At 36.3% G+C, this 22,525-nt stretch overlaps 1 protein-coding gene across 3 annotated transcripts in view; it reads right to left on the reverse strand.

Moving 5' to 3' along the window:
• Positions 1 to 14,416, reverse strand: part of EMCN (endomucin) — a 95,912-nt gene extending 81,496 nt beyond the window's left edge. The window contains exon 1 of one of the 3 annotated variants that reach the window (XM_068542497.1): positions 14,195 to 14,416. In XM_068542497.1, coding sequence (XP_068398598.1) covers positions 14,195 to 14,264 — 70 coding nt within the window. In that variant the 5' untranslated portion in view covers positions 14,265 to 14,416. The remainder of the gene's footprint in view (positions 1 to 14,194) is intronic. The other 2 variants (XM_068542499.1, XM_068542498.1) reach the window with 2 other exon arrangements.
• Positions 14,417 to 22,525: the final 8,109 nt, after the last annotated feature.

Here is a 22,525-nt window from a genome sequence, read left to right on the forward strand (position 1 = left end):
ACTCAGAGAAAATACACATCCAGGTCTTCAGCTGTTTTGAAGGAAATGTTGGTGTAAGACATCTGGCACAATATGTGAACATTAAAGTTTTAATCAGGTACCAAAATAGGTAAAATTACAAAGGGGTGGGATAAATCATTGTATGCAGAATTTCAAATAAAATATCCAAAACCTGTCTGTGGACCCTTGAATCTCTTTACCCACTGTATAACATAAAAAGAATAAAAGTGTGGAGAGATATATAGATATTATTTGAGAAGAGGTTGTCTTCGCCGAATACTTCTTTTGAATCCCATTCCAACTTCCTTCACCCCTAAGGAGCCAGGCTTGTCTGTCCCCCTGCAATTCAAACCTACCTTACTATGTGGTCCCTACAGCTGAAAGGCATAGTGGCCTTGGATCTGATTTACCCCTGGGAAATCAAGAGAATGAAGGATTGCTGCCTAGCTGCTTTGGTGTAGGACCAGGAAGGTTATTACTATGTTGAGAATAAGCCTACCTGAGCAAGGAGTGTTAGAGAAAGAGATATAAGACTGTGTCCTGTGGACCAAATGAAGAGCGAGAATGAAAGAGTGGGCTGTTTTGAGTCCTGTTCCTTGGGACTGTGTGGAGAGCTGGACACTTTAGCATCAAGGAGCTCTGAGGTAACACAGGATTACCAGTGCTTTGGAAGGAGTAACCACTGAACTCCCAGACTAGGATCCATCCTCATGAACCAAGTTGCTGCATGGGGAGACAGTTCCAAAAGCACACCTTTGTGGAACCCATGAAAATGCACCATTTGGCTATTGGTTTTAACCATCTTCCAGGCTCTGGGCACTACGTATGGTGCCAGGTCAAGTAATAAGTTTCATTCAACTGTCTCATTCCTCTCTTACTCTGCTCCCAATGTGGAGTGGTCAGAAGGGGGCTGGAGAGGGAATAGGGAACCGGAAAATAGAGAACTTGTAAAGAAGCCACTTGTAGAATTCCATCTGACACAGGCATGAGCTACAGGGGAGAATTTTCAGTTATGATTTTGTATCATATATTCTAATTTTAAATTGATAGCCTCTGCAAATTTTGTTGTCCACAGAATTGTCCATTTCTTAAGAGTAAGCAAAAAAGTCATGGAGCTTCAATATTTTTATTAAGGGCAGGAAGTTTATGTTCACCAAATAAATTGTAAAGAGGTGATGGGAAAGAAAAATAAAGTAACATTTTAATCGTATGCTATGATTTGTTGTTTCTAAATTCTTTAAATTATTTTCTAAGTTTTCTGCTTTCTCAAGACTGTGAAACAAGAGTATTAATCAGGGCTAAGTTAATTATTTATAGCATATTGTAATAAAAGCATTAATCTTTATGAAAAATAAAAAAGAAAATGATGACTGGAATGTCTTTAAAATTCTGAGATTGAGCTGGCAAGCCTAGTTAGTTGCAGAAAATTGTCCCAGTACCCTGTCCTTTCAAAAATCTATTGAACCACCATGCACATGGTGATAGCTTTGCAAATTGCACACGTAATGCTTAGATGAAATCCTACAGGTGAAGGGATTAACCCTATGCCCACATCTGCAAAGCAGCAAAGGAGAGAGTCAGATTGGGTGGAAGTGCACATACTTTTGTAGGAATGAGAGCATTCCCCAATTTAAAAGGGGGCACTTATTACTCAGGTTTAACCGAGTGCTGCTGTGAGGAAATATGAGACCCAGAGTTGCCAAAAGAGCTGAAAATAAGATTTTCTCTTTCTTTCTCTGTCGCCATTCTTGTTTTGTGAAACTTGCTGATTTTTAAATAGTAGCCTGTAGTCATAAAACATTGTGTGGCCAAACAACACACTTCTGCCAGTTAGATATCAGAGGTTTCTAGTTTGTGAAACTCTGGAAGAGAGGCTGTTGACTTCTTTCTAAAACTTATCTTATCCTGGTTTATTAAGAAACAGCAGGGTAATGACCAGTTTACAGATTTGTTTGTCATTTTCTAATACTGGAGGTTTCCCGGTATATATTGCCCAGATTCATAACCTCACCGCTTCTCCATTTCTCTTCATGCTTAAATGCTAATCATTTAATCCTCCCTACCTTCTCAAATTCCTCTGGCTCTTAACAGTTCTCTGGGAAGCAGAAATACTTGTGTTTGGGTTATCAAACACATCCTGACCCCACTTGAAACTTTGATAGGACTACTATAGCTGTTTCCCTAATCAAACCATTATTCAATGTGGCTAATTTTCTTGAGCAGCCTATACAGCAGAGGCTCATGGTCTTTTGGTATTAATGAAAACAGAAGGGAGATTAATAGCAGAATGGAAAGCAATCAAAAAGATCTTACATTGAGTAGGGAGTAAAGACTATCTCCTTATAAAGAGATGGTTAAAAAATGCTGGAATTTAAGCCTATGTGACTAGGGAGATTTCAACGTTTCCACTAATATTTGTCTTGGCCAAATCAAATTTCCTATTATCCTAAACAAGTATAAGCAAAAAAAAAAAAAAAAAAAAGAAAGAAAGAAATTAGGTTACACTGAATTAATACCAAAATTTTCCCTGAAGGCACTATACCCTAGCACTTTTCTGAAAGATAAACACCTCCAGACACCTCTGGTTATCTTGCAGGTATGGGACAGTGAAAAGAGCTCAGATGACTAGTCACAAACTTGAGTCTAGTCCAGGATTTCTCAGAGTGTATTTCAATGTACAAGTGTATAAAAATTATCTGCAGTAATTGCTGGAAAAATAGTTTTCTGGGTTTTACTGAAAGGGAGTGGCCTGGAGATCACTGGGAGTGAACACTGGGAAAAAAATATTTTAATAGATATTTTAACATTGAGGGCTACTGGTTCGAGTCACAAAGTGTGAGTCCTTGGGTTTTCTCCTCTGATAATGAGCACAAATAACACCAGCTTGGCCAATCCCCTGGGGAATGTCAAGGATTAAATGAGATATTTGATCAGTGAAAGTGCTTTGAAAAATTCAGCATTCAGCCAAAGCAATGGATGGAGGAATGAACTGGCAAGAGATTTAATGATAAGAAAGAACTCTACAAGGTATTAGATCTGTAAAAGTGGCTAGAGGGCCGATGGGGAAAGCTCCTCCCAAATCATTAGAGCATTTAGAATGTCTCCCCATCTATTTGTAGTGAGGTGGGTGGACCTAGAGTCTGTCATACGGAGTGAAGTAAGTCAAAAAGAGAAAAACAAATACCGTATGCTAACACATATATATGGAATCTAAAAAAAAAAAAAAAATTGGTTCTGAAGAACCTAGGGGCAGGACAGGAATAAAGACCCAGAAGGGAGAATGGACTTGAGGACACAGGGAGGGGGAAGGGTAAACTGGGACAAAGTGAGAGAGTGGCATGGACATATATACACTACCAAATGTAAAACCGATAGCTAGTGGGAAGCAGCCGCATTAGCACAGGGAGATCAGCTCCGTGCTTTGTGACCACCTAGATGGGTGGGATAGGGAGGGTGAGAGGGAGACGCAAGAGAGAGGGGAAATGGGGATATATGTATGTGTATAGCTGATTCACTTTGTTATACAGCAGAAACTAACACACAATTGTAAAGCAATTATACTCCAATAAAGATGTTAAAAAAAAAAAAAAGAATGTGTCCCCATCTCTCTATCAGCCTTCCTCCACTTCTCATTCTTGACCTTTCTCCACCCCAGCCCCTTCAGAGAGCCTCTCTCTATCAGCCTCAATCACTTTCTCCATCTCTTTTAACCTCATTTTTCCTCTCAATCTTTTTCTGATGTCAGAAAATTTCCTTCTCTCTCTCTCAGTCCTTTTTTCTACCCCTCCCTCAGCCAAGCCAAACACAAATAATGCCATGTAGAAAAATGGAAAAAAAATATCTTTCATTGGTATGTACTCTGAGAAATGTTGCTCACGGCAGAGAATTAGCTTTTTCACATGCAAAGAAGATCCGTTCTAACAGCCCTATCTGAAAATTCCCAAAGGAGGTAAACATTAGGGAACAGAATTGAACATCTTGCTCCAGAATGAACATATTTAGGAATAACAGAATGAAAATGAAGCAAGATAACTTGAGGCTAAATGTACAGAAATTGCTTGTTACAGTAAGATCATACAATTGTAGATCCAGAAGAAAACCTCAATATCGATTAGTCAAACCACATCATTTTATAGATGGAGAAATGAAAGTCTTGAGAGGTTAAAAAAAAAATTGCTTGGCTCAGTCACACAGCAAGCTTGTGGCTGCTGGTGACAAAAGCCAAATGGTCTTGGCTCAGAAGACAGCGCACCCCGCACAGTTGCACAGCGTTGGTCTGTGACACCAGCCAGAGCTCAATGAGAAAAGAAGGGAAGAGAACATCATTATATTCCAAATATATGGAAGGAGCTACAGTAGGTTTTCTTTTATGTAATACGCTCATAAAATAGTATATGTGTTGTAGGACTTTTGTGTTTTTATTTGACAAAGGAAAAAGCTGTTAGTCCCATGTCAACTGCCCAGGTGGCATTTTGATTATTTATTGATCAGTGACAATTTTAAAACCTGGGAATAACTGAATTATTGGATACCTTTACTTCTGAACAGGATTAGTTAGGATAAAGTTATTTATTCGACATTCTGAACCAAGACTTCAGAAACAGAGAGGTGACTTCTGTAATCAGTGTGTCTTGAATTTCCATAATTTTACATTTTGTTCTAGTGGGGGTAAGGATTAGTCTGAGCTAAATGATTCAGGATTACCTGATGAATGGTGCCTAGAATAAAAGGATACCAATTTTTTCTTGTGAGCAAGACACAGGAATGATTCAACACTTGCCTTCAGATAATCACGCCATTCTTGTGTGATTTGGACAGTTGACGTAAACGAAAGGCAGACATTTTCTGCTATTCATACAAAGATAAGACAGTAGGTCAACTTCATAAAGCGAATCAAATAAGTTCAGCCAATGAACAGAGTATCCTAAAATGACACTCATAGCTTCTCCACAACCCAGGCCAAGGATAAAAATAAATATTGCCCTCAAGTCACTGAAAACAAAGCCAGGAATGCCTTGGGTATTTTCAACTCTGCTGACTTTTGAAGAAATACAGTTCTCCAAATTAAAGCAAGAGCCAGTTGGGAAGCATCACCTATGTGTTCAAAGATAGGTCATGGGGAAAACAATGATCAATTAGACATTGTCCTTGCTTCCAAGAGATTTATGTTTAGTTAGGTTGTAATGGACTCTAATAAAGGGTTTTTAAATGATTGACAGCATTGTCATTTTTCTTCTACTTTGCAAATCTATAGAGTTTTAAACGTTAATTGATATAAAACTTGCACCCAACAAATGAGGCCGTCAGAAAATGAAAAAGAAAAAAGAAAAAAAAGTTTATAGATTCACATAATTATCTTAATCCCAATAATGCAATTACCATTAATAAATCTTTAAATTAGTTAATTATGTGCATTTAAAAAGGTGATTCTCACTTTTTAAAATTGGATTTGCAGGGGGAGAGATAACTGGGTGATGTCTCATTGTTGGACAGAGGAGTTGTCAGAATAGCCGTGAGCTGACAAATGCAGGAGTGGCCTCTCTTCCCTAGGGAAAGTGTCTGGGAGTTCAGCATTTATGTCCTCATACGTGCTGAATGCCCTAGGAGGACGATTTCACAGTTCATACCACACACACACACACACACACACACACACACGCACACAAATCGTTCCTTTTCCCACTTCAGTTAAAAATAAGTTCGGGGGGGAAGGGGAAGCTGGGATGAAGTGAGAGAGTAGCACTGACATATGGACACTACCAAACGTAAAATAGATAGCTAGTGGGGAGCTGCTGCATAACACAAGGAGATCAACTCGATGCTTTGTGACCACCTAGGCGGGTGGGATAGGGAGGGTGGGAAGGAGGCTCAAGAAGGAGGGGATATGGGGATATATGTATACATATAGCTGATTCACTTTGTTGTACAGCAGAAACTAACACAACATTGTAAAGCATTTATACTCCAATAAAGAGGTGGAAAAAAAAATAAGTGCAATGTGTGATACAAATGATTTTCTGTGTTTTGTGTGTGTGATTTTTTAACTTGGGCATAATTTCAATGCATGGCAATTTGAGTGTGTAGCAGCCATAAAAAAATATGTAAAGGTATATGGCTAAAAGAGCAATGATGGATTGGCAGTTAAAGGCCCAGACAGTAAAGAAAAATTCTCAAATTATGAAGTACATTCCTCTTCATCTATTGATTCCGTGAGTTAAATGTTAGGTTGCATATTAATAACTAAATTTTAATAGTGAGTTATGACTTACAGAGCATCTAAAATAGGTTTTCCAATTATCATTTAACACCAATATTGTGTCAACAATTATCATTTTTCTCATTTTTAGATAAAGAAACTGAGGGTAACAAGAATTTAGTGTCTTGGCGGGCTTCAGCATACTAAGAAGCTGGATCCAAAGTTGGTCGGTTCTCACATTAAGAACAAAGTTCCTTCCACTAACCTATCCCACCTCTAAGAGTAAGCAATGCTCAATACTTTAAGATAAGAAATAATATTTGAGGATGTTGACTATTCTCAGACTAAAAAGTTAGAATTTTCATTAAACACAAGTACAATTTTGCTTATTAATTTGAGTGATTAGTTTATACAGTGAGTTAAATAACTTACAAATCTGAAAGGCATCTTCGATAATATACCAGTCTGTATATGTCAAATTGTGCCTGTATATATTATGATTAAGAACATAACTGGCAATCGTATTTCATTCCTACTTCAATCCTATTGTGAAAAATTATGTGCTGGTTTTTCTCTTTGTGAGAATGAACATTGTAATTATTTAAATATTTGCTGATTCTAGATTGGAATCAACTTGGCAATAAAGTAGTTTGTCTAAGGAATGGGATATTATAATCTGTAGGATTCTGAGTTCCCAAACTCAGCAAAACAGAGTCATTATATGCTGGAAACTATTCTCAGTGTTTTTGTGTAGTACCTCACACGATCCTCCCAATATCCCTATGAGGTAAGACTGTACTCATGCCTATTTTATAGCTGAGAAAGCTGAAGGTTAAATAACTTGCCCGAGTTCACACAGATAGTAAGTGGCAGAGCTGGAATTTGAACCCAGACAGTCTGGCTCCAGGAGAATTATAGATGTGACACTAAGTAATTATTTCACTAATAGTTATTTCCTCTTTGCTTCTTTCCTTCTCTTCTAAGTCCCATATTAGCTGCACTGACATTTGTATTAGAGCCAAGAACATTATTTTTTTCCAACCAACATAACAGTGAGTAGGTAGGGAAATGCCTACAACTCCTTTAACCCATCCCCTAATAATTAATTGAATCCAGGATATTAAGTGGCTTATTAGCACTAAGTAGAAATTCATTCATAGCACTGTGGTCTTAGTTTGCAGTTTAGAAACGCTGAAGGGGCTATGAGAGGCAGCAGTGCTTCCAAACAACTCAAGTGGAAAGTCTCTACCCTTATTCTTTTGATCAGAAAAACTCAACTTATTGCAGTTGTACTGCATTGGAAGATAGCAAGCTAGAAGGGAAGATTTTGAAGAATAATATTCTCTGATTTGATTTTAAGCATGATCACTCTAGGATAACTTTACACTATCTCCAAGCCTCGGTGTCCTAATCAGTAAAATGGGAATGACAAAGCTGGCCTTGAAATGTTGTGATGGAAGTAATGTGTGTAAAGTGCCAGGTACAACAAATGGTAGATGTCACTAGATGTTGTAACAATACATATCTTGGTTAACTTGGACCAGACCTAGTTGTGTTCTCCATTTTTTTTTTTTTTTTTTTTTTTGGCTGCACCTTGCAGCATGCAGGATCTTAGTTCCCCAGCCAGGGATGGAACACATAATCCCTGCAGTGGAAGTGCAGAGTCTTAACCACTGGACCACCAGGAAAGTCTCCATTCTCTGTTTTTTGACACAACTAATTTAGGTTTAGGCCAGAATATGACTGATTAAACAGAATAAAAATCAGTTTACATTTCAGATGAGCAGCACACTAAGAATAAAATCAATGACATTGACATTTTTGACTACCGACCTCACAATATAGTTCCTTATTGACTCTATACAGACAAATGATTGCCTTAGGAAAGGACCTGCTTAGAATATTGCTTAACTTATTCAACAAAAGCTTTTTCAAATTTTTTCTTGAAATGAAGAGGAAGAAAGGTAGTGAATATCAATTAGAATATCAGAGAAACTCTGGTATAATGTATATATTATCATCCAAACCAAAATGTTCCCATCAGAAAATAATCAATCCTGAATTTCTCCAAAAAGCAGAGCCTGAGACAAGGGTTTGTATGCAGTTTGTAAAGGAAAGTGATCTCAAGAAAAGGAGTAGAGAACTAAAATAGTGAAACTGGAGCAGCAATAGAAGAGGAAAGCATTTATTCACTGGCCCCATTCTTCTTTTGGGCAAAGCTGTCTCATAGAGTGCTAAGGCTCCTGCACTTCTAGCTCAGATACACAACAGTGCCAGGTGGGTTTCTGTAGGTGAAGCATACCTTAGTATGAGAACAACAGGAGACAGGAAAGCAAGAGATACTCATTCACGTGAGACAAGATACTGTCAAGCTACACCTGAGAGGTTGCCATAGCAATGGTTAGATTAAAGGCATCCAGAGAGGATGTAGGTGGCTGCTTCTATTTAGAGACTTGTTATGATTTATCTCTACTGATATGTCATTCTACAAGACACAAAACCTCTATTCAAGTTTAGAAAACTATTTTTTTTATGGTTGCCGAAATTTGGGAATCATATAGTGGCTCTTCTAGATGTGATTGACACCACTAATGTTTCCCATGCTACTGCTGATATTGTGTGCAACAGTAGAAAAAGAAAAAGGATCTTACTTGTTAACTAAAAGAGCTTCTTTTAACACTCAACAGGCATTATTATCCTAACCTGACAGAGCCATAATGACCCACAGGAATTCAGTAACAGGAACAGAGACATTTACTACACAGGAATTGAATGGAATGTCATTTAGAGTAAATTCCTGCTTTGACATTCAGTGTTTAGAAAAACACATCCCAAATTGTTCTCAGAGGTGAAGAGGAAGTTGGAAAGTGATGACTAAGAAAAAAATAATATAAGGAACTTGGACTAGATAATTATTCACAAGTTAAAATATTTACCTGAAGCTTGAAATATAACGTCATCAATGAAAAGGAAAGGATGGGCAATTATCCAGTAAATTAGAAGCTTTTTGAAACCTTCAGACGTTCATCTTTTTTTCTCAATATCTGAATAATTACAATCAGCAAGATAAAATTGCCAATTTGCCAGTGACGGCTGTTATGAATCTCTTAAAAATAAGAATTCTAGAATGATCACTTCTACTTTTAAAGATCATTGAAGAAAAAAAAAGAGTAGTAAAGAAAGAATGCTAAATAAAAGGCTTGGAAACTTTTCCCATTGAATTTGTTTCCGCACTGATTCACTCTTTCTATAATAGATCACCCACTTCAGGTAAGATCTATTGATACTGACTAAGCTAAGAGGAAGTAACAAGTAAGATAATCTGCTCTGAAGCAACACATATGTTACCTAAAATAACACATGAATTAATGATGCACGATATTTATTTAATTTTCTCCCAACTTCTCTTATGTGAACTTTGCTTTTAGAAAAAAAGCCATTTTGAATTTTTGAGAGGTTGGTTGGTAATAAGGTTTCTCCTTGAATATTTATAACCATAGAAGATATTACATAAAGTATTTGATACCCAAAAAAGGAGAAGCAGAATCAATTGTATTTAGATATTCTTCCTCCCAATGATTATAGTCAGAGTAGTTTATTCATCCAGGTTTGCTGTAAATTACTGTCCCCTGGTACTAGGTTGTCCACCTATCCCTAACATCTTCTCCTCTGCTGGAGTTTGGGAATTGACTTACTTTGATAAGAAGCCCCTTTCCATATATTTGGCTCGCACTTAGCGAGTATAAGTATAATATATTATATATATAATATATATATTAATAATATATATAATTAACTAATAATATATATTATATTATATAAGTATAATATTATATATATTATATTTATAAATAATATATAATACATATATTCCTGATAGCCAGGAATCAAAATACTCCACTTGTTTTCATGTTATGTTCTGTGATTCATACCTGTCCATAACTCTTTCACAAGGATAAGGTAGTAAACAAAAGGTGATTATCAGAGGAAGAAATTAAAAATGAATAGGCAACTATATCATTCATGTATGCATTCATTCAGCTTATTATATCCTTATTATATGTTTAGAACTGTTACTATACAGACTATAATAAATATGACCCCTACTTTCATGGTGCTTATAGTCTGGTAGAGGAGATGAGATATGCACACAAATAACTAAGATAAAGTTGGAAAATAAGTGCCATAAGAGAGTTATAAATATGGGCATCCAGCAGAGAAATAAATTGCTTCGCTATGTTATTAATCTTCCAGTGAGCAGGACAGGACTAAAATCTCTTGGCAGACAAGTGTAAAGAATACTCATCCCCTCACCATCACCTCCAGGGCCATTCCATCTACCAACTAGACAATTTTAACCTACCATTGGTCATTCTCTACTTGAACATCTTATTAAGATTTCAAACTCACCATGTCCAAAATCAAATTCATCATTTTCTCCCTAAACCGTCTCCTCCTAGCTTTCCATACGTCTGGTCCCAGGCCATTTCCCTACTTCCATTATTCAAATAACACTCTACATCTGTCACTATCTTTCTCATAGCCAGTCAATAATATGTCAAGTCACAAACTTTCTACTTCTTTAAAGCTCTTCCCTAGACCCTTCTTTTCATTTTATTGACAGACTTTCAGACTTGCAATAACATTTGAACCATTTTTTTTAGCTTTTCTCTCTCCTGACTGCCATAGTCTAATGTATACCCTGTTGATAGATTAATCTTCTCAGTTTATGGTCCCAATCATATAATTCCCATGCTCAAACACATTTAGAGAATCCAATATAATTAACTATCTGAGTCAATATTTCTCTTCCTGGTATTCAACATATCCTGAGGCTATATTTCCAACACTTAACCTCTGTCCAATCTGTGACCTCCTTAAATTTCTAGACTGGAACATACTGATGTTTTTAAGTTCCTATTCAAGAAATTCCATCCATCCAACCTGTGTTTCAAGTTTCAAAGTTTATCATAATTTCCACTTTTATATGAAGGCTTTTCTGATGTTCCTACACCCAAAACTAAGCTAGTTGTGAATTCTCCATAGCATTCTTTATTTACCACTTAAGACTTACAATAGAATCAAACTTATAATGATTTGTCTCCTCCTCCTCTCTCCCCACCACTTCTAGGACAAGGGCTGAGTCATAGTGATCGCTATAAACCTACAGCGTCTAGCATAGTGTTTGTCTTATAGGATGTTCAATCTATTTTTTTTTTCCATGAAATTGAATGTTCAATTCCTAACAAATGAATTTCAACAAGCAATTAAATTCTTCTTCAGACACCAATAAAGTGACGTGTGTTCCTGCTTGCAGATGGCTAAAACATTTTAATCTTTCCTAAATTAATGTAAAGTTCAAAAAGCAAATGGCACTTGAAAAGTAAATTGCTTCCAGGGCCTCCTTTTCTTGGAATCCTTCTTCATTTAACTTTTCTCAGTCCTGACAGTCTAAAGCTCATCAGTCTAGACTTAAAAGCCAAAGGAGCTTAAAAGCCACTGCAGGGGTCTGTTCAGTTTTAAATACAATTTAGAAAACCTTGGGAAAGAATGACAGCTCCTTTTCAAGAACCTCCCATACATATTTCAATAGAACAGCTTTCCAAATTGGAAATTGTAAAATATTGTACCGCTAACCAAGTAATAAAGTCACTCAGCGCCATGCAGAAAGATTTCCTTGGTTTTCACGAAGAGCACAAAAAACTATATTCTATTTATTTAAATCTGAAACTGACAAAAAAGTCAGAAAGAAAAAGAAAAGTAGTCAATTTCTCTAAAAGATCATTATTTAGGAATAAATTACTATGCAAAAAAGCATGGATCTTCTTGACAACTTATGAATTTAAGACAGATGAAATGCCTCCTTCTGTACTCCTATAATCAACTCTGCTGATGAAATATGTTAAGCATTCTAAGCTTGGGGAACATATAAAGCTTTGAAATCAATGTGTTTCCGGTACAGGGGGTTAGGAAAAAAACTTAATAAATCAGCTTAGGAAATGCTTCATTTCCTGAACCGTATCTGGGAAGGAAAACATAAAACAGGCAGAACCAGGTGCAAAAAAAAATCATACACGTGGATGGGAAAATCTCTTTTAGTTCCTTGTAGGCCTCACTCCGATGGTCAATTTATGCTCCTGAGCCAGCACTTCTTTTTCTAGGATAAATGGGGTAGATTTTACAGACACTTGCCTTAAATTAACAAAGGCTCGATGGGAGAGGTTGAAGGAGATAGTCATTATGTAACCGTTGTCTCTGCTCAAATAAGAAATTATCTTACTATTGACATATACACACTATATGTATAAAATGGGTAACTAATAAGAACCTGCTGTATAAAAAAATAAATAAAATAAAATTCAAAAACAAAAAGAAATTATCTTACTTTGGTTAATAGTTCATTAGAAAGAAGACACTATTAATAGAGAGGTTGGGGTCATTACCAATGAGCTAAAGGATGCTGGTTTTTTTCCTAAAATGATCATAATAGAAAAATCTGCCAGGTCATCTCTGGGTTATCTCTCACCTTTCCAGCTTCCTTACGGTCAGGTTTTGCAGGCTGCTTCTATTGATTCTATTACACTTTGCTTTCTGAAGTACATGTAATCCATTCCTATCTATCTCTCCCATGCAAACTGAAGAGTTACTTATAAGCTAGTGCATTGATTTCTGTGTCATCTCATAAATATTCTTTCTTTTAAAATAATCAGAACTTTGTAACTCATCTAAGTTAAATTTTCTGGTCTTATACCCACTGCAACTTAACTCTGGAAACTCCCAGATGGATTGTAATCAATCGTATGTGATTTTGCAGTGTTTGGGTATTTGTACTAAATTTATATACATATTTTGAGAAATTAATGATAAATATTGTTCAAGAAGGAGTGTGCTTATTTTTTCCTACATAATCACTGCAAATGGAATTTTGTAAGCAGTGAATTTTGAAAAGAGCACATGCAAAATAAAGTTAGAACTGAGTTTTTTTCCAGGGCTCCTCAGAGTCAGAATCAATGTGTCCCAACCATGTTATTTTATGATAGTTTATACTTTAGTTTTCGCACCTATTAAATCTGTCTTATGTTAGATTTACATGCTTATTTCTCCCAATAGTGCATTTGCCACTGTGGGCAAGGACAATGTCTTACTCATTTTTGTATTCCTTGCACTGCTGAACATATGGTGAGAGCCTAATAATAAATATTGATTAAATCTAATTGCTTACAGTAAACCCCTCCGGAAGGGTCAAAAGTAAAATGCAATCATTTCTTGCAACTGGTCATTAATATAGTCAGGGCTTATGTAGGTGCATATATATCCTTTATCTAAGTTTCAGAACCTGCAGTCAATGGGTAGGGTTTTTATGTCTATAAATTCCCTGAAATGTTATGCAAAACATTGTACGTATCTGTGTAGATCTGTGTTAATTTCTAGAGCAAGCATCCATTAAACTTTAATCAAGTGACTCTCCTCCATTCTCACCCTCCCCCCCTCAAGATATTAAGATTCACTTCCCTAGGCAGTTTTATCCAACCTCTCAATTTATCAGAGCCAAAAGATAGTTGGGACAAATATAGGCCAGCATCTGCAGAGCAATGTTTCTGATTACAGCCTTTCACCGGTACATGACAATCTTGTTATTTCTAGGCTTATGTCTGAAAAGAGCACATTTTTGAGAAACAGCCCATTTTTAGCCAGCATTTGAGCCCCAGATTGTTACTGTCCGAAAAGGCTGTTGTATATTCCCAGTACCTTTACGATGCCATGGAACACACTTCAAGGCCGCTGCAGCAGCAAACACTTTTCCTTCCGTGAAAACAAACATCCTCTCTGTGGAGCCTTCTCCACGCACCCCCCGCCCACCTGCACACACACTCAACTCAGCAAATGCACTGCTGCGTCTGCTTTTCAGGGGAGGCTCCCTGAAGGTAAACTGAGGCTCAGAGCCGCCCGCTAGTGATTTCTGATCCACACCGTCAGAACAATAAGAGAAAAGGGTACCTGCGTCGTCCACACCGCTACAAAGACTGGACAGAAGAAGACAAAGTACGGTCCCTTGAAGCAGTTTCATGGTGCCTGTGGATCGTCACAGTGGCTCTTCTCTCCAGAGTCAGGCAGGGACAACTCCCTCCCAGCCTGGCAGGGCCTTCTTAGCAAATGGAAAAGGTGTGCTGGATGTGAACAGCCACTGCCCATGCCTACTTATTTCGGGGGTTCTGATAAAGAACAGGAGGAAATGCACACACTCCCTTTGGGAGTTCAGCAGAGAGGAGATTTATTGTTTCAGCCCCTTACAGGAACTTTTTTTTTCTCTTCCTTTGGCAGCCACTTGTGTTTTTGTTACTACATTATTTTGTTCTTCTTCAACAAAAAGGTCAGGACGGGTTTTGAACAGAAAGAGATCTTTCTTGAGAATGGATCTTACAGGCTTTCTAACTTTTGTTTTGAAAGCATGTTTTGGAGTGTTTATAAAGGGGCCTCATTAAACAACGACTTGGTTTGGATAAAGAGGCTTTAATTGCCTGAGGGTTAAATTTTAGAGCAGAATCCACAAAGAATCAACTTTTCTTCTCTCTTTCCAACTTGAAAGCCAGATTAGTAAAGACCACCTTCTGGAGATAAGTGCAAAACTTTATTAAGTAGATCATGCTCTGACTTGAGTAAGTGAAAAGACTTCTTATCGGATGGCCAGGGAGGTTTTTCAGGATATTTCTAATAGAATTAAGTAAAGACATGTGAATGCTCACTGCTCATTCCTGGTCTTACTGTTGGAATTCGATGAAGGAAAAGGAAAAGGAAAAAATACTTACAATACCCTGTGGATACTCTTCTCTAGGAAATGTGATTGGAATGGCACTGGAATGGAATGCTCTTGTAACAAATCAGTGAAGTAGGGAGAGATGGAGTCTTTGGACCAGAATGCCAATCAGGCAAGATACGCTGTGTATTAGGGATCTCTTTGATGTCAGCAGCAATTGATTAAGACATGGTGCTAATGCAGCCTCAGCCCTGACTAAAATCCCTGTGTGTGCCAAGTAATTCTACACTTCTCCCCAGCCACAGGCTACACATCTAATCTCAGCCAATCGTCCTTTTATATACCTTTAGGCATGAAGCCCCTGGACAAAAGAGTGTCAGTGGGTCAATATTAATTCATCTGTTCCACCAAGAAAACTATTCCAAAAGTACACCTTTACCTGTTTATAAGGAAGACATACATTTCACTGCTGCACGGTGCAGGGAAGGACTTATTCCGAGAGTGGATAGAGCAAGTTGATTGATCAAAACACCCCAAAAACTAGGTTGTTTTATCCTAAGTTATACCAAGTCTCAGAAGAGCCTCTAAGTGTCTATTTTGTGTATAAAACCTAATTTTACCCTCTCTTCTAAGTAATTTTCTAAAACAGACTGCCTTTGGAGCTGTTACTTTATTTGTCATATCCTGGAGAGTATAAAGATAGCAATGTATGTGAATAGATGTCACATGCACTTTCCAGAAATAAATTGGGGTGTGGCCATGAACTCACAGTGGAGCACTCACATTACCTCACTTCCTGCTCCTTGCTCTGCTTTAACTAGGGAGTTTTCAGCACACATGGTCAGTCCTGATGTTGGTCCCAATCATTGTTGCAGGAATTCAATAGCATTTTGATTTCTTTGATTCTGATGCCTGACTGCTAGGCATTTCCGTGAAAAACATTAGATGCCTATTCCAAGAATGCTTGATAATAGAGTATTATGTCTATTTAAAAGATAAGACCTGTAGATGAAAAAAATAAAAACAAAATCTGAGAAATGCATTTTTAAATGGTTAGGCAAAAAAAAAAAAAAAAAAAGGAAAAATAGGAGTAATACGGTGGGTCAGCTTTATCTTAATAGATCAGGGGTATTTTTAAGGTAAAAGAATTCATTGGAACAGTGGCGACTGCAAGAAGAGACAGACAGATCAATGGCATAAAATAGAAAGTACAGACACAGAAATATATATAGCTATCTACATATATACATAGATATATTTGCCCATATGTGTGTGTGGCGAGACTAGATATAGGTGAATTTAATATACAGTAAATGTGATGAGTAGAATGTATTATTTAATAGGTGATTTTTGACAGGTTTTTAACCATCTTAAAAAAATTAAAGTTAGGTATCTACTTCAAATACCAAAATAAATTTCCTACATGTTAAAGATTTAAACGTAAAAAACAAAATTATAACATTCTAAAAGAGAACATGGGTGACTATTTGCATATAACTGGGGTAGAGAGGACATTTTATGCATAACTCCAAAAGCAGAATACATAAAAGGAAGATTTGATCTTTTTTCTTACATAGAAATTAAAAGATTTTTGGCTCAACACACAAGATGAAAAGGTAAATGTAAAAGTTCATGAAAAAATAATACATAATACAGATTTGATATCCTTCATATGAAAAGACCTTTTGCTAATCAATAATAAAACAATGACTTTGCACCTGAAAATAACATCATCATAGAAGAAACAGAAGGCCAACAAAATGGAAAAGTATATTTATCTCAGTAGAAATTAAAGACATGGATATTCAAGAACTGAGATAACAGAATTTTTTTTTGCCTTTCCAATATGATTAGGTATATTTTCTGACAATGCCCAGTTTTAATTAATGTTTAAGGAAAGTTACTGTCTTATTCTTGGGGTATGACATTTCAGGGGGGTGTGACCTGACAATATACTTCAAAGTTATTGATACATCAAAACAATATACTTCTGTGTTAAAGAACCATACTCTTTGAACTTGCAATGATATGTGTAGGAACTTATTCTAAAAAGGAAGATGCTCATTAAAGTTTATGTTATTACAAACACTTGTCAAGGGCATTAATTATTGGGGAATAAGATGGAATATTCTGCCACAAAATAGTATTTAAAAAATTTTTATGGATGTGGAAACACCTTCATGATATTTTGTTGCATGTATCTATGCATTTGTATGTACATATGCATACATACATATGTGTGAATATATACATATATTTAAAATAGAAAATGTTAACAGTGCTTATCTCTTGGCAGTGAATTATGGATGGTTTTTATCTTGTATTTTTTTATTTTTCTTAAAAAGATTTTTAGAGTAAAACATATTATCTCTATCTTAAAACAAAACAAAACAAAACTTTTCTTTGACCTGATACTTTTTGTTTAATTTAATGTTTTGGGGGAATATTTATACAAACATTTTGTATTCTAACCTACTTGAATGTTTTAATTATTTGGAAGTGTGTGATTTAAGAGCACTTTATTAAAAGAAAACCTGTGACGAGAACTAAACCACCCTAATCTGAGAAATGAAAAGATGTTTTTGCTTTGGTTTTTTTCACAGTTCGTCCTCTGTATTCTTGTTGAATCTGAGAGATAAGCTGTTGTGAGGCCATGCAAGAGCAATCTCAGAATTCTTTCCCAGCACATCTCAAGGTTTGCAATTGACATCTTTGACACTAAGAAATTGTATAGTGAAGACTCCAACGCTGATGGGCATACTTGTGTGGTGCTGAGAAGATTATTCAGCTGGCACCATTATTGAGCCCCAAATTAAACTTCCTTTCCATCCTTGCCTTCTTCCTCTCTCCTAGCGTGTCACTGGATAAAATCACCTAAAATGGTAGGAAGGCCAAAAGGTGATCATGAACTGGCAAAGAGCATGAGCTCTGTGTTCAATCCTGGCTCCTTCTTTTCGTCCTTCATGGCTCAACTGAATTACTTGGCCTCTTTATGCCTTGGTTTCCCCATGAAAAAAAGGGGATAATCACCATGGAAACTTCAGATGTGTTTAGAGAATTAAGTGAGATTCCAGAAAGTCTTCTAAAATTGTATATTAAAACAGACAAACCTTAACCTTGTAGTTTAGGCTAAAATAGATTGTCTTAGTTCCATGGCATGCTTTCAGGTTGTTCAGATTTTAAATAAACCGTATTATTCCAAAGTGATTGACCAGTTTCCTAAGAAGTATTCAGATGATGAGAGTCCCAAAATATTGTTGACAGCAGATTAAACAGACTCCCAAATCTTATTTTTAGGAATTTATTCCATGCTCCACTTTTAAGTTTCTTTAAATATCAAGTCCTTTCTTCAGTGGAGATAGAACCTAACAGATTACTTTTGTTACTTGTCTATCTGAAATGGGAATTGGGGAATCTCCTGAAGGTATTGGGGACAGAGCTGAAGACAAACAGGTTCATGGTACTAGAGATATTAAGTCCCCCTCCTGCAAAGCCAAAATGGATATGAGGATCAATAGTGGGTGGGCCCAGTCATTTGGCCAAACTTATGCCAGTAAAATATCTTCCTCACTTACTGCATTTCTAGTAATCAACTCCCAGTGGCCAAGGGCCAGTGCTATTTCACTATTGCTCAAATTAAAAGAAGACACGGTAAGCTGATTTTTGAAGTTTCCGAAGAGCTTGTCTTTTACATTCTGCAATGGTCCATTATAATTTTACACCTCAACATATAAAGACAATTCTCTCACCTCACACCAACTCCCTAAACTTATAAGGTTCAATCTCTAAGTCTCGATATATAAGGGCATAAATATAGGAAAATTGTAAAAGCACAGTAGCTCATGGATAAGATATACAAAAAAGTTACTTTAGTACAAAATTCTTAGTAACATTATCATTTGTCAGGAATCCCCTTGACAAATGGTGAATGAGCTTGCATGTCAAAAGTAGAAATGACTGGAGCTCATCACTCTGTAAGGCAATTCTCCTGTTGGACCATGCTTCTTGTTAAAAAGTTCAATCACCGTTTTTCATCCTTATCTGCCTTAAAAAGCTTTGGAAATCATTGTCATAAATTGGTTTTTTGTGTACAAAACTGAGCTTAAGGGTTTTTTCCATTAATCATATTAATAAGGAAATGAGATTTTTACAAGCACTTTTGGGGAATAAGACAGAATATAATTCATTTAATTATATCTAATGAAGCACAGGTATGATTACTTCCTTGGAGTTCTAATATGTAAATGAACTCAGAAATATTGATAAATAGGCAAATATAAAGTACTTCATTATTTACTCAACTTTCCATTTAGCTCAGCTGTTACCACATACCCCATGTCCAAGATTTCTGCTCTGACGTCTTATTTTTGGTGTGCTAGAAATAGTATCTTAGGGAAATATTATTTTCTTATGTCAAATGACACCTAATAAAAATTGAGTGAGTAGTATATGCCAGGGATTTTTTACAGATATGTTCATACAAAAGTGTGACATAACTGAATGGCATCTAAGTGCTTTCACTTTATATATACTCCATCCAGCTTAACTAATTTACCTATTCAGATTTTACTCCTTTTTTCTACCCATTTTAGCTCTTATTCTGTTTCCCAAATCCCTTTTTGCATTGTTCATCTCTGTGGCCATTTCGTAATACTCAAAGGAATCTTTCACAGGACTAGATCTGAAACAATTTAAAAGCATGATGAGGTGATTTATTTACTTCTCCTTTCCAAACTTCCAGGCAAATGGAAGTTGAAGTTAATTCTCTAGAAACTGGGTTGTTTTTTCTCTTTTTTTCCAAATAAAGAAAGCCAACTGCAGGCACAGCTTTCTGGTATTCATAGAAACATATAAACTTAAAGTTAGAAATGGAGTGTCTGTACTGGTTCATTCCTCTTAATAAACCACTCTTTACACATAACTCGGTGAAAGAGTTACCTTACTAATGGCTCCTGGGCTATTCCCCCCCGGGGATTCAAGAAACTGCCGTTTGCTCTCTTTGTCTATTTTGTTCCCCATCTTCTTTGGTCACTCTCTCCCAGAATCCAGTCGATGCCCTTCATAATGGCCTCTACCTACTGGTGTTTCAGTTTGGTTTCCCCTTGGATGCTGTATCCCAGATCAACATTTTACTAACCTGTGGAGAGATTTCCCCGATTATGATGTTCCATACACCCCACCCTGACTCTCGTCAAAACTGGCTGAAATTTGCAGTCAAGATTTTAATGCTTAATGAAAGTCCAGATCCCTGTATTAGGTGGGTTCATGTGACAAGTTCTGGCCAGAGGCTTTAAAGGGAAGTAACATGTGTCACTTCTAGAACAATGCACAGAAGAGCAGGTATGAGTCCTCTATGCTTTTATTTCCCTTCCATGACAACCTTGTATCCCTGATGGAGGAGTTTGGGTCTGTGGGTGACAGTGTGGAGAAGAGCCTTCCACCTCCAACACCATAGACTTGTTCTGAATTTGCATGAGCAGCACATAAACATTTATTGTATTAAGGCAATGAGATTTCAAGTTTATTTTGTTACTGAAGCTTATTCTGAACAATAGAGGATTCTATTTATTACCTACTCTTGAAAACCTTGATTTGATAGAATTAAGACCAAATTGGTCCCACTTTTCAGACATCATTCACCTCCCACACTAGATAGTAAACTTCTCAATGGCACATCATTTGTCTTTGTCATCTATCCCATAGTTTAACACAGTGCCTGATGCAAAATGATTACATTTTTATATCAACTAGATTGATTTCTCAGCCCTGATCCTAACCTTTTAGGAAGGCCTTGTACTGAGTCCTATTTTCTCCTCCATATTTATCTGCTCCATTTTTCCTTCAGCAGTAAAATGCAATGGAATCTTTCTTGACCCAATTGAAGGCTCATTGACTGGCCCAAGAGGTGGGTGGGCAGGGAAGAGGTCCAGATAGTTCTTAGAGATTATGTAGGTTTCCTCATTTTACTGAAAGGAGTGAGTATATCATTAGAACATGGGCTTTGGGAGGCAGACAGTCTTAACTCTGTTATTTTCTCATGTTGCTAAGGGCAAGTTAATAAAGCCCTCTAATCCTCATTTTCTCACCCTTAAAATGTAGAAAAAATAATCTTCTCATGGGGTTATCAAAATAATACCTGAGATTTACATATGTAAATTACCCAAAGCAGTTGATACTCCTCACATCCAGTCCTGTTGCATGACACTAGGATAGAAAAAACTTTTTCTTTGAGTCTTAGTTACTCATATGATAATGACAGTTCTTAGTTCTGAAATTATCCAGGTGATTTTAAAAATTAAAGACGACTTGAATGAAAGTATGTTAAAACTTATTCATTTCTATATGAAAGTAAGATACAGTTTTTTAAAGTTTTCTGAAAATTAAGAATATGTTTCATAATGTAATACAAATAATTTTAGGAAGAGGGTGTTAATAATTAAGGATCTGGCCATTATCAAATGCCTTGCCTTGCCAGAATGCAAACAATTTTAGTAAAATGCAAATGGTTTTTGCACCAAGCTTCTCAGAATAAATCACTTCCATTTCATCACCAAATAAAATTGTTTATAAATGTTTTCAACTTCATTAAACTAGCACTAGCTTAGTATTTTCCCATCCTGTATAACTAAAGATAAAAATACCTTGGATGAACAACAAAGCTGGACAAAATTCGACCCATTCTTCCAAATCCAGACTTTAGTCAGAGGAAATGACATAGTAATGACTTTCACAAGCAGACGAGTGCCGCTTCAGAGCACACTTCCAACCATAGAATCCAAATTTCCTGCCTTAGGAGTCTTTAGATTCTTATATCCTGGTTTGGCCTGACAGTATACCACGGGCAGTTTTTTCCACATTTATCCATGAATCTTAATATTGGAATCACCCTATGGAATTTTTCAAAAACATACATGTTTAAGCCTCAACCATAAAATTTCTCTTTAGGAAGTCCAGGGTGGGGACCAGGCATACATATGAGAAAAAATATATATATATATGTATACTGTTGATTCTGATGGACACCCTCAGTTAACAATTACTGATTTAGATCATTATTAAAAAAAACACTCTTTAAAAAAATGTGTGCTTGCTATTATTTAAAAGGAAGCAGCTGTGCTTCCTAGCCCTCACTCTCTGCATCCATTCCAAAAGTCTTCGCTTTAAGAATCTATAACTGTTTCGAGTTGGCTCTTAGTAGGCCTTCTCAACATCAGTAAAATGAAGATTTAAAAAGCAGCATCAATATCTCAGAAACTCACTTTTACAGAATTTTTATTGCTTTAAATTAAAATATAAATTCCATTAATTCCATTTATATTGTCAACCTCACAGCTAATTAAGCCTGTCATGATCTTTTCAAGTGGTAATGAGTCCAGTCTGTGGAAAGACATATTTAGGTTTTATGATTCTGAGCTCTTAAATCCCAAACATTCCAAACTGCCTTGAATAATTGTTCATGAACCCCTTTTAAATCTCATTATATTTGCATCCTGATTCATAGAACAAGAATAAAATACTGCCAACTCGTGAAGTAATGGTTATATTCAAAGTGGTTTTAGATGTTTTCCTTTCTA

Source organism: Eschrichtius robustus, chromosome 4 (assembly GCF_028021215.1).
Source record: "Eschrichtius robustus isolate mEscRob2 chromosome 4, mEscRob2.pri, whole genome shotgun sequence".
NCBI classification, from domain to species: domain Eukaryota; kingdom Metazoa; phylum Chordata; class Mammalia; order Artiodactyla; family Eschrichtiidae; genus Eschrichtius; species Eschrichtius robustus.